This window comes from Pelobates fuscus, chromosome 3 (assembly GCF_036172605.1).
Source record: "Pelobates fuscus isolate aPelFus1 chromosome 3, aPelFus1.pri, whole genome shotgun sequence".
Classification (NCBI taxonomy): domain Eukaryota; kingdom Metazoa; phylum Chordata; class Amphibia; order Anura; family Pelobatidae; genus Pelobates; species Pelobates fuscus.
In genome coordinates, this window is record NC_086319.1 from 419,404,673 (window position 1) to 419,418,667 (window position 13,995).

Below are 13,995 nucleotides of genomic sequence, written 5' to 3' on the forward strand. Positions count from 1 at the left end.
GCTATGTTTCACCGAGGGTTAATCCAGCCTCTAGTGGATGTCTCACTGACAGCCGCTAGAGGAGCTTCCGCTATTCGAAAACACTGAACGTCCATAGGAAAGCATTGAGTAATGCTTTCCTATGGGCGGTTTGAATGCATGCGCGGCAAGAGCATTCGGAGCTGAGAGGCGGAGGGATCCCCAGCGCCAAGGGAGTCCGGCGCTAGAGAAAGGTAAGTGCTGAAGACACACACACACTCTCACGAACAGATGCATACACACCAGCTAACAGACACACACATTTACTGACAGACACACTCAGCGACAGACATACATACACACTCACTTACAAAACATACACACTCACTGACAAACACTCACTAACAGACATCAAACAGACTCACTAATACACACACAAACACACTCAGTAAGAGACACACAGTAACACACTGACACTCACTAGCAGACACACTCACTGACACTCACTAGCAAACACACACTGACACTAGCAGACACACTCACTGACACTAGCAGACACACTCACTGACACTAGCAGACACACTCACTGACACTAGCAGACACACTCACTGACACTCACTAGCAGACACACACACTGACACTCACTAGCAGACACACACACTGTCACTCACTGACACTCACTAGCAGACACACACACTAACACTCACACTAACACATGTTTTTTTTTTATTTAATCCCTCAGCCTCCTTACCTTTTTGGAGTGCTGAAGGGATTCCCTGGGGTCCAGTGGTGCTGCTGGGCTCCTTGGCTGGCTGGCTCCCTCCCTGGCTGGCTGGCTTTTTCCCTTGCTGGCTGGCTGGCTGGCTCCCTCCCTGGCTGGCTGGCTCCCGGGCGGGCGCGAGGGAGCACTCTCCCATGTGTGCTTCCTCTTCAGCTCCCTCACGCACCGCGTAGGGATGCCGGCGCCGGAAGATGACGTCATCTTCCGGCTCCGGTATCAGTATGCGGCGCGCGAGGGAGCTGAAGAGGAAGCACACATGGGAGAGTGCTCCCTCGCACGCCCGCAGAACCGGGCGCTCGGCCACGCTACAACAGGTCGTCGGTTGGAGGGGAGCGCAGTGCGCTTCCCTCCTTCCGGTCAGCCTGATTTTGCGCCCCCACGGCCGGTGCGCCCTAAGGCGGCCGCCTGTGCCGCCTTATGGTAGCGCCGGCCCTGAGTGCGAGCAAGCATTACAGTAACTTAAGAAAGCCCTGGTAAATGTACCCGTCCTGGCCGCTCCTAATCCAACTAAACGCTTTCTTATTCATACAGACGCATCTATGTTTGGATTGGGAGCAGTACTGAGCCAGGTCGGGGGTAGCCTACTTCAGCAGAAAGTTACTACCACATGAGGTGAGCTACGCCGCCATTGAGAAAGTGTGCTTAGCGGTGGTGTGGGCTCTGTTATTAGTGTGAGTGCAGTGTGTGTGTTATTAGTGTGAGTGTAGCGTGTGTTTTATTAGTGTGAGTGCAGTCTGTGTGTTATTAGTGTGAGTGCAGCCTGTGTGTTATTAGTGTGAGTGCAGCCTGTATGTTATTAGTGTGAGTGCAGCCTGTGAGTGCAGTCTGTGTGTGTTATAAGTGTGGCAGTGTGTGTTTTATTAGTGTGAGTGCAGTCTGAGTGTTATTAGTGTGAGTGCAGCGTGTGTGTTATTAGTATGAGTGCAGTGTGTGTGTTATTAGTGTGAGTGCAGTCTGTGTGTTCTTAGTGTGAGTGCAGCCTGTGTGTTATTAGTGTGAGTGCAGTCTGTGAGTGCAGTCTGTGTGTGTTATAAGTGTGGCAGTGTGTGTTTTATTAGTGTGAGTGCAGCCTGTGTGTTATTAGTGTGAGTGCAGTCTGTGTCTTATTAGAGTGAGTGCAGCCTGTGTGTTATTAGTGTGAGTGCAGCCTGTGTGTTATTAGTGTGAGTCCAGCCTGTGTGTTATTAGAGTGAGTGCAGCCTGTGTGTTATTAGTGTGAGTGCAGCCTGTGTGTTATTAGTGTGAGTGCAGTGTGTGTGTGTTATTAGTGTGAGTCCAGCCTGTGTGTTAATAGTGTGAGTGCAGTCTGTGTGTTATTAGAGTGAGTGCAGCCTGTGTGTTATTAGTGTGAGTGCAGCCTGTGTGTTATTAGTGTGAGTGCAGCCTGTGTGTTATTAGTGTGAGTGAAGTGTGTGTGTTATTAGTGTGAGTGCAGTCTGTGTGTTATTAGTGTGAGTGCAGTGTGTGTGTTATTAGTGTGAGTGTAGTGTGTGTGTTATTAGTGTGAGTGCAGTCTGTGTGTTATTAGTGTGAGTGCAGTGTGTGTGTTATTAGTGTGAGTGCAGCCTGTGTGTTATTAGTGTGAGTCCAGCCTGTGTGTTATTAGTGTGAGTGCAGTGTGTGTGTTATTAGTGTGAGTCCAGCCTGTGTGTTATTAGTGTGAGTGCAGTGTGTGTGTTATTAGTGTGAGTCCAGCCTGTGTCTTATTAGAGTGAGTGCAGCCTGTGTGTTATTAGTGTGAGTGCAGCCTGTGTGTTATTAGTGTGAGTGCAGCCTGTGTGTTATTAGTGTGAGTGCAGCCTGTGTGTTATTAGTGTGAGTGCAGTCTGTGTGTTATTAGTGTGAGTGCAGTCTGTGTGTTATTAGTGTGAGTGCAGTGTGTGTGTTATTAGTGTGAGTCCAGCCTGTGTGTTAATAGTGTGAGTGCAGTCTGTGTGTTATTAGTGTGAGTGCAATGTGTGTGTTATTAGAGTGAGTGCAGCCTGTGTGTTATTAGTGTGAGTGCAGTCTGTGTGTTATTAGTGTGAGTGCAGTGTGTGTGTTATTAGTGTGAGTCCAGCCTGTGTGTTAATAGTGTGAGTGCAGTCTGTGTGTTATTAGTGTGAGTGCATGCTTACCTGTCATGCTCACTATCTTCTCCCAGACCGAAAACAGAGCGAGCAAGAATGAGTCGTTCATTAAACACATCTGAAATTGGCCGCTTGGGATGAGAGTCGCTGGGTGTAGTCGGTGCTGGGGACAGTAAACGAGACTGAAGCTGAGATGCAGGGGGAGTGATCTATGTGGAAAAAGCAAGATTTAATATAGAGACACAGACAGGGGGCGCTATGAGTCTGTCCCTCCCCCTGCCTGCAGGGTGACAGACAGGGGAGCAATAAATCTGTCCCTCCCCCTGCAGGGTGACACAGTGACACAGACAGGGGGCGGTATGAATCTGCCCCTCCCCCCTGCAGAGTGACACAGACAGGGGGCGCTATAAATTTGTCCCTCCCCCTGCAGGGTGACACATACAGGGGGTGCTATGAGTCTGTCCCTCCTCCCTGCAAAGTAACACAGACAGGGGGTGCTATACATCTGTCCCTCACCCTGCAGTGTGACACAGGGACACAAACAGGGGGCACTATGAGTCATGCAGGGTGACACAGTGACACAGACAGGAGGCACTATAAGTCTGTCCCTCTCCCTGCAAAGTGACACAGTGACACAGACAGGGGTCGCTATGAATCTGCCCCTGCAGAGTGACACAGACAGGGGGCGCTATAAATATATCCCTCCCGCTGCAGGGTGACACAGTGACATAGACAGGGGGCACTATGAATCCGTCCCTACCCTGCAGAGTGACACAGTGACATAGACAGGGGCCGCTATGAATCCGTCCCTACCCTGCAGAGTGACACAGTGACATACGTAGAGGGCCCTATCCCACATCCATCACTCCTTCTGCAGTATTAAACAGATATTAAGAATCTATGAAACCTGAGGTGATTCTTGTGGAGCAGATTGGGAAGAAGCAGTTTAAGGAATGTTCTCAGGTGACAGAGCCAAAGTGCATACTGTGAGTTATACAAGGATACGAGTTGGGGAGAATATGAGAATATCTCACCTGTATTACTGTGTCTTTTTCTGTTACTCCCAACACCGGGGCCCCTTGGGATCTTGGTGCTTGCTGCCCTTTACCCCCAGCTCCTGGGGACAATAATAAAATGGGTAGAATTGGGGCAGCTCGTGGAAGTCCTGAGTCCAGAGAGTGTCCAGCGCCCACCCTTTGCGGAGATCCAGTCTCGGGTTGGTAAAAGTCCACACATAACCAACGCCCCCTCTGGTATCTGCGACCTGCACCAACAGGGTCATGGTCCAAACGCACTACCCGGAATCGTGACGTAGGTGGGGAACATGGCCCATTGGGAGTTGGGGAGAGACAATGTTCTGTAGAGATTGGGGAGACCGGAGACAATGGCTGGTAATCACTGGTGACACTAGTAATCTGAAATCCACTCCGTTTTTTCCCAAGGCTCATTTCAGAGAATTCCTGTAATGAATGGAGACAAACTCTAAAATGGAGGCTGTGATCTGTATTGCCAGCCTCACATCAAGAAAACACAGAAAGCAGCTCGGTAACATGCGTACTGCCAGCCTCACATTTGGGGAGCCAGACTGCAGCTCTGTAACATCCGTACGGCCAGACTTACATTAGCAGAGCCCAAACTGCAGATCTGTAAAATCTATACTGCCAGCCTTACATTAGGGGAGCCCAGACTGCATCTCTGTATCATCCATACTGCCAGCCTCACATTTGGGGAGCCCAGACTGCAGCTCCGTAAAACATTCGTACTGCCAGCCTTACATTAGAGGAGCCAGACTTCAGGTACATAGAAACATAGAATGTGACGGCAGATAAGAACCATTCGGCCTATCTAGTCTGCCCAATTTTCTAAATACTTTCATTAGTCTCTGGCATTATCTTATAGTTAGGATAGCCTTATGCCTATCCCACGCATGCTTAAACTCCTTTACTGTGTTAACCTCTACCACTTCAGCTGGAAGGCTATTCCATGCATCCACTACCCTCTCAGTAAAGTAATACTTCCTGATATTATTTTTAAACCTTTGTCCCTCTAATATAAGACTCTGTCCTCTTGTTGTGGTAGTTTTTCTTCTTTTAAATACAGTCTCCTCCTTTACTGTGTTGATTCCCTTTATGTATGTAAATGTTTCTATCATATCCCCCCTGTCTCGTCTTTCCTCCAAGCTATACATGTTAAGATCCTTTAACCTTTCCTGGTAAGTTTTATCCTGCAATCCATGAACCAGTTTAGTAGCCCTTCTTTGAACTCTCTCTAAGGTATCAATATCCTTCTGAAGATATGGTCTCCAGTACTGTGTACAGTACTCCAAGTGAGGTCTCACCAGTGTTCTGTACAATGGCATGAGCACTTCCCTCTTTCTACTGCTAATACCTCTCCCTATACAACCAAGCATTCTGCTAGCATTTCCTGCTGCTCTATTACATTGTCTGCCTACCTTTAAGTCATCAGAAATAATCACCCCTAAATCCCTTTCCTCAGATGTTGAGGTTAGGACTCTATCAAATATTCTGTACTCTGCCCTTGGGTTTTTACATCCAAGATGCATTATCTTGCACTTATCCCCATTGAATGTCAGTTGCCACAACTCTGACCATTTTTCTAGTTTACCTAAATCATTTGCCAGCCTCGCATTAGGGGAGCCCAGACTGCATCTCTGTAACATCCGTGCTGCCAGCCTCACATTAGGGGAGCCCAGAATGCAGCTCTGTAACAGCCGTACTGCCAGCCTTGCATTAGGGGAGCCCAGACTGCAACTCTGTAACATCCACACTAACAGCCCACAGCTCATTTTACAGACTCCAGGTGTACAGGACAACTGCTATGACTATATGTATAACTACATATAAAGAAGGGTGGCCGGATAGTGGGTCCCAAAGGACAGAACAGGGGGTAACCCTACGTAATTGGGAGGAAAGCAAGAAGAGAATGAAGTCTGTCCTATATTATGGGGATATACCCCATATGTCAAAAGAAAACAGTTAAAAAGTTATATCTTTATTAGGTAACATAAACTGATTTATGTACACAGGGGGAGGGGGGGAGGAAAAAGGAGACAATGAGGTGCACAGCACCTTAATCAACCAATTCAAGTAACAATAAAGTAGCACTACCTAACCCTAAGGTGGTGTACAGTGAGATACTCAGTACTGTCCAGCGCTAGTGCTGGTTTACAATGGTAACCGTGGTCACCTGTCGGAACAAAAAATAATAATAAAATAAAATAAATAGTGATAAATCAATGGTCGTGATTTAAATGAAAAAACACCCGGTCTCAGGTAACCTGACCTGTCAAAGTTAGCAATAGGTACCGCAGACTCGTGCAACCCACTGTCAGCTGAAGGCTGAAATGTCAAGGGTTTTGCTCGTAGGATCAGTGTATGTGTCAATTACTGTCCAAAGGGTGCTAACAAAATCTCGTGTACAGGTTGGTGATACTCGTCAAGGGATATATGCCCCTGATGAGAGCCCACCGTGGCCAGAGTGCTACACGGCTTGGTCAATATCGATTATAGCAGAGCGGGGTTAGGGAGTACTGTAATTACTTCAGGGCTAAGGTGTACGTGTCCGGGGGTGTTGCTGATAGGATCGATGAAATGAACACTATTCAGATATGCAACCAAATCCCAGTACACAAATTAGCAAATTAGCAAATACTGGCTCCCAATACAATATGGCAAGTTAGGGAGTACTGTAATTATCTCAGGGCTAAAGTGTATATGTCCGGGGAAGTTGCTGATAGGATCAAAGTAATGAACACTATTAGAATATGCAACCAGAACCCAGTATACAAATTAGCGGTGCTCGTGGAGAGAGATATCCCCTTAGTAAGAGCCTTAGGTTGAGAGAACCCCTGACGAGCCTGTGACACTCAGGCGAAACGCGCGTCGGGCTAAGACAACCGGGAGATCATATCCACTCTGTCGACACTCAAACCGACCTAGGCTTTACCTCGGGTGAGACCTTCACCCGCCCCACTGGACCATACAGCTGGGCTTTCCATTACCTAGCACCTACACTGATGCCCTTTCGGCGACTGTTTGAAAGTTATTTATTGAACTCAGTGTATTGACTACCCAGACGGGTTACTTGTGCACTCAGCACTGTACCCTCTTCGCTATTCTTCTTACCTCTCTCTTTCCTATAACCGGTACCCATGAAGGCACCATTCCTCCTTACTCTCTACTTGGCATATCTATACCAGCCGGGACACTTAATCTTCAACATCCTTACAGGCACAGAGTAGGGGTTATAGCACACTGCACTGTACTCCCCACATATTGCTGTATATATATATTTTTTTTTTCCCCCTAGAAGGAGGGAATCCGGCCAATCGTACACCTGTCTCGTCACTTTAGACGTGCACAAAGTAGTTGGCCGGCCATTGACGAACCCCGTTACTTTCTGCAGCATTTGGTATTGGCAGGCGAGTTCTGCTACATTCTCTCAACCTAAGGCTCTTACTAAGGGGATATCTCTCTCCACGAGCACCGCTAATTTGTATACTGGGTTCTGGTTGCATATTCTAATAGTGTTCATATCCTATCAGCAACTTCCCCGGACATATACACTTTAGCCCTGAGATAATTACAGTACTCCCTAACTTGCCATATTGTATTGGGAGCCAGTATTTGCTAATTTGCTAATTTGTGTACTGGGATTTGGTTGCATATCTGAATAGTGTTCATTTCATCGATCCTATCAGCAACACCCCCGGACACGTACACCTTAGCCCTGAAGTGATTACAGTACTCCCTAACCCCGCTCTGCTATAATCGATATTGACCAAGCCGTGTAGCACTCTGGCCACGGTGGGCTCTCATTAGGGGCATATATCCCTTGACGAGTATCACCAACCTGTACACGAGATTTTGTTAGCACCCTTTGGACAGTAATTGACACATACACTGATCCTACGAGCAAAACCCTTGACATTTCAGCCTTCAGCTGACAGTGGGTTGCACGAGTCTGCGGTACCTATTGCAAACTTTGACAGGTCAGGTTACCTGAGACCGGGTGTTTTTTCATTTAAATCACGACCATTGATTTATCACTATTTATTTTATTTTATTATTATTTTTTGTTCCGACAGGTGACCACGGTTACCATTGTAAACCAGCACTAGCGCTGGACAGTACTGAGTATCTCACTGTACACCACCTTAGGGTTAGGTAGTGCTACTTTATTGTTACTTGAATTGTTTGATTAAGGTGCTGTGCACCTCATTGTCTCCTTTTTCCTCACCCCCTCCCCCTGTGTACATAAATCAGTTTATGTTACCTAATAAAGATATAACTTTTTAACTGTTTTCTTTTGACATATGGGGTATATCCCCATAATATAGGACAGACTTCGTTCTCTTCTTGCTTTCCTATATGTATAACTATGTGTACTCACTCATACATACACACACACACACACACACACACACACACACATACATACACACACACACACACATACAAGCACACAGTCTGATACACTTATACAAAGTCTGACACACTCATATACAGTCTGACACACTCATATACATTAATATACAGTCTGATACACTCATATACAGTCTGACACACTCATATACATTAATATACAGTCTGACACACTCATACATAGTCTGACACACTCATATACATTAATATACAGTCTGACACACTTATACACAGTCTGACACACTCATATACATTAATATACAGTCTGACACACTCATACATAGTCTGACACACTCATACACATTAATATACAGTCTGATACACTCATGCACAGTCTGACACACTTATACACAGTCTGACACACTTATACACAGTCTGACACTCTCATACACATTAATATACAGTCTGATACACTCATACACAGTCTGACACACGTATATGCAGTCTGACACATTCATACATAGTCTGACACACTCATACACATTAATATACAGTCTGATACACTCATACACAGTCTGACACACGTATATGCAGTCTGACACATTCATACATAGTCTGACACACTCATACACATTAATATACAGTCTGATACACTCATGCACAGTCTGACACACTTATACACAGTCTGACACACTTATACACAGTCTGACACTCTCATACACATTAATATACAGTCTGATACACTCATACACAGTCTGACACACGTATATGCAGTCTGACACATTCATACATAGTCTGACACACTCATACACATTAATATACAGTCTGATACACTCATGCACAGTCTGACACACTTATACACAGTCTGACACACTTATACACAGTCTGACACTCTCATACACATTAATATACAGTCTGATACACTCATACACAGTCTGACACACGTATACATAGTCTGACACACTTATATACAGTCTGATACACTCATATACAGTCTGACACAGTTATACACAGTCTGACACACTCATACATAGTCTGATACACTCATACACATTATTATACAGTCTGAAACATTCATACACAATCTGACACACTTATACACAGTGTGACACACTTATACACAGTCTGACAAACTCATACACAGTCTGATACACTCATACATAGTCTGACACACTTATACATAGTCTGACACACTCATATACAGTCTGACACACTCATACACAGTCTGACACACTTATACATAGTCTGACACACTCATACACAGTCTTACACACTTATAAATAGTCTGATACACTCATACACATTAATATACAGTCTGACACACTCATATACAGTCTGACAGACTTATACACAGTCTGACATTCATATACAGTCTGACACACTCATACACAGTCTGACACACTTATACATAGTCTGATACACTCATACACATTAATATACAGTCTGACACACTCATATACAATCTGACACACTTATACACAGTCTGACATTCATACACAGTCTGACACACTTATACACATTAATATACAGTCTGAAACATTCATACACAATCTGACACACTTATACAAAGTCTGACATGCTCTGTGTACCCCACTCTCACTGTCTGCACCCAATTCAAACTCTGTGTACCCCACTCTTACTCTCTGCACCCCAATCACACTTTCTGTACCCCATTCACACTCTCTGTACCCCACTCTGTACCTTAATCACACTCTGTGTACCCCGCTCTTGCTCTGTGTACCACAATCACACTGGGTACCCCACTCTTGTTCTGTGTACCCCACTCTTGCTCTCTGTATCCCACTCTCACTGTCTGCACTCCAACCTCACTCACTATCTGTACTTATCCCACTCAGTCTCCATGTCCCAGTCCTACTCACTGCAGCTCATTCCCTGTCTGCAGGCAGTTCCCACTCACTCTCTGCCCTACACTAATCACACTCACACTCAGTTTTCTATGCACACTAATCACACTCACTCTGCTCTCCACACTGCTCACACTCACTTTGTACATCACTCACACTCACTCTGCTCTCCACACTGCTCACACTCACTTTGTACATCACTCACACTCACTCTGCTCTCCACACTGCTCACACTCACTTTGTACATCACTCACACTCACTCTGCTCTCCACACTTTCTCTGTGTAATATTGTAAAGTGCTCTATAAACACCCCCAATAATTATAATACTCACACTGAGCGGTCTCTACACTGCTCATAGCACTCTCTCCGGAACTCAGCTGACAGTATTCTCCCCGCTGCTCCCTCCTGACACTGTCACACTGTCTCTTCCTTGTTCCAGCCTGTTGACATCTCTGCTGTCAGTAAGCCCGACCTCTGCTGTCTGTCTGAGCCTGTCAGTGCTCCCTCCTCTCTGTGCCTCCCTCCTTCAACTTCTCTACCTCCCTCACTGCCTGTTACACTCACCCCTTCACTCCCTCCCTCACTGCCTGCCACACTCACCCCTTCACTCCCTCCCTCCTTCAACTTCTCTACCTCCCTCACTGCCTGCCACACTCACCCCTTCACTCCCTCCCTCCTTCAACTTCTCTACCTCCCTCACTGCCTGTTACACTCACCCCTTCACTCCCTCCCTCACTGCCTGCTACACTCACCCCTTCACTCCCTCCCTCACTGCCTGCTACACTCACCCCTTCACTCCCTCCCTCCCTCCCTCCTTCAACTTCTCTACCTCCCTCACTGCCTGCTACACTCACCCCTTCACTCCCTCCCTCACTGCTTGCTACACTCACCCCTTCACTCCCTCCCTCACTGCTTGCTACACTCACCCCTTCACTCCCTCCCTCACTGCCTGCTACACTCACCCCTTCACTCCCTCCCTCCTTCAACTTCTCTACCTCCCTCACTGCCTGTTACACTCACCCCTTTACTCCCTCCCTCCTTCAACTTCTCTACCTCCCTCAATGCCTGCTACACTCACCCCTTCACTCCCTCCCTCCTCCAACTTCTCTACCTCCCTCACTGCTTGCTACACTCCTCCTTCAACTGCTCTACCTCACTCACTGCCTGCTACACTCACTCCTTCAACTGCTCTACCTCACTCACTTCTTGCTACACTCACTCCTACACGCCCTCCTTCAACTTCAATATCTCCTTCACTCACTCCTTCAACTTCTTTACCTCCCTCACTAACTGCTACACTCACTCCTTCACTCACTTATTTCCTCCCGCCTTCACTCCCTCTTTCACTCACTCCTTCCTTCGCTCACGTATTCCCTCTCTCCTTCACTCACTCCTTCCTTCACTCACACCTTTCCTCCAATCCCTCCTTCACTCACCTCTTTCCTCCCTCCTTCCTTAACTCACTCCTTCACTCCTTCCCTCCTTTCTTAACTCACTCATTTCCTCCCTCTGTCCTTCACCTTCTCTACCTCCTTTACTCCCTGCTAAACTCCCTCCCTCCTTCTCTCCCTCAATCACTCCTTATCTCCATCCACTCATTCTCTCCCTCCCTCCCTCCCACTCTCTCTCTCACTCACTCACTCACTCACTCACACCTTCCCTTCTTTCTCCAATTACTCTTTCTCTCCCTCCTTTACTCCCGCATTCCCTCTCCTCCACTCCCTCCTTCCTTATTATTATTATTATTATTATTATTGCCATTTATATATCGCTAACAGATTCCGTAGCACTTTACAATATTATAAGAGAGGGGGATTTGACTATAAATAGGACAATTACAAGAAAACTTACAGGAACGATCGATTGAAGAGGACCCTGCTCAAACGAGCTTACAGTCTATAGGAGGTGGGGTGTAAAACACGTTAGGACAGGAAATACCTTCATTTATTCCTTCTCTCCATTCTTTCCTCCTTTACTTCTCTCATTCCTACACTTACTCCTCTCCATACAGTTCCTGATCATTCTCTCTCTCTCCTGCCCTCCTTCACTCATTCCTTCTCTCCATACCTCCCTTATTACATCTTCCCATCCCCCTTCTCTTTCACCCTTTCTTACTCTGTATATATTGGCAACTTCTCAACAGCTTCTCTGTCTGTTCTTCACCCATCGCTGCCGGAAAACTATCTACCCACCGAGCTCTGTCTAATAATACTAAGTATCTACCCACCGAGCTCTGTATAATAATACTGAGTATCTACCCACCGAGCTCTGTATAATAATACTCAGTATCTACCCACCGAGCTCTGTATAATAATACTGAGTATCTACCCACCGAGCCCTGTATAATAATACTGAGTATCTACCCACTGAGCTCTGTATAATAATACTCAGTATCTACCCACCGAGCTCTGTATAATAATACTGAGTATCTACCCACCGAGCTCTGTCTAATAATACTAAGTATCTACCCACCGAGCTCTGTATAATAATACTGAGTATCTACCCACCGAGCTCTGTATAATAATACTGAGTATCTACCCACTGAGCTCTGTATATTAATCTGGGTATCTACCCACCGAGCTCTGTATAATAATACTGAGTATCTACCTACCGAGCTCTGTATAATAATACTGAGTATCTACCCACCGAGCTCTGTATAATAATCCTGAGTATCTACCCACCAAGCTCTGTATAATAATACTGAGTATCTACCCACCGAGCTCTGTATAATAATACTGAGTATCTACCCACCGAGCTCTGTATAATAATACTGAGTATCTACCCACCGAGCCCTGTATAATAATACTGAGTATCTACCCACCGAGCTCTGTATAATAATACTCAGTATCTACCCACCGAGCTCTGTATAATAATACTGAGTATCTACCCACCGAGCCCTGTATAATAATACTGAGTATCTACCCACTGAGCTCTGTATAATAATACTCAGTATCTACCCACCGAGCTCTGTATAATAATACTGAGTATCTACCCACCGAGCTCTGTCTAATAATACTAAGTATCTACCCACCGAGCTCTGTATAATAATACTGAGTATCTACCCACCGAGCTCTGTATAATAATACTGAGTATCTACCCACTGAGCTCTGTATATTAATCTGGGTATCTACCCACCGAGCTCTGTATAATAATACTGAGTATCTACCTACCGAGCTCTGTATAATAATACTGAGTATCTACCCACCGAGCTCTGTATAATAATCCTGAGTATCTACCCACCAAGCTCTGTATAATAATACTGAGTATCTACCCACCGAGCTCTGTATAATAATACTGAGTATCTACCCACCGAGCTCTGTATAATAATACTGAGTATCTACCCACCGAGCCCTGTATAATAATACTGAGTATCTACCCACTGAGCTCTGTATAATAATACTCAGTATCTACCCACCGAGCTCTGTATAATAATACTGAGTATCTACCCCACGAGCCCTGTATAATAATACTGAGTATCTACCCACCGAGCTCTGTATAATAATACTGAGGATCTACCCACCGAGCTCTGTATAATAATACTGAGTATCTACCCACCGAGCTCTGTATAATAATACTGAGTATCTACCCACCGGGCTCTGTATAATAATAGTGAGTATCTACCCACCGAGCTCTGTATAATAATACTGAGTATCTACCCACTGAGCTCGGTATAATAATAGTGAGTATCTACCCACCGAGCTCTGTATAATAATACTGAGTATCTACCCACCAAGCTCTGTATAATAATACTGAGTATCTACCCACCAAGCTCTGTATAATAATACTGAGTATCTACCCACCAAGCTCTGTATAATAATACTGAGTATCTACCCACCGAGCTCTGTATAATAATACTGAGTATCTACCCACTGAGCTTGGTATAATAATACTGAGTATCTACCCACCAAGCTCTGTCTAATAATACTGAGTATCTAC

The 13,995-nt window shown here is 45.6% G+C and overlaps 1 protein-coding gene across 2 annotated transcripts in view; it reads right to left on the reverse strand.

Annotated features, from left to right (window-relative positions):
- The window catches only part of TSC22D4 (TSC22 domain family member 4), a 54,905-nt gene extending 44,126 nt beyond the window's left edge, over nucleotides 1-10,779 (reverse strand). For both annotated transcript variants that reach the window (XM_063449786.1, XM_063449785.1), the window contains exons 1-3: nucleotides 10,391-10,779; nucleotides 3,843-4,268; nucleotides 2,857-3,017 (exon numbers count right to left, since the gene is read on the reverse strand). In XM_063449786.1, the coding sequence (XP_063305856.1) occupies nucleotides 2,857-3,017; nucleotides 3,843-4,256 (575 nt within the window). In that variant the 5' untranslated portion in view covers nucleotides 4,257-4,268; nucleotides 10,391-10,779. The remainder of the gene's footprint in view (nucleotides 1-2,856; nucleotides 3,018-3,842; nucleotides 4,269-10,390) is intronic.
- Between the last annotated feature and the right edge of the window lie 3,216 nt (nucleotides 10,780-13,995).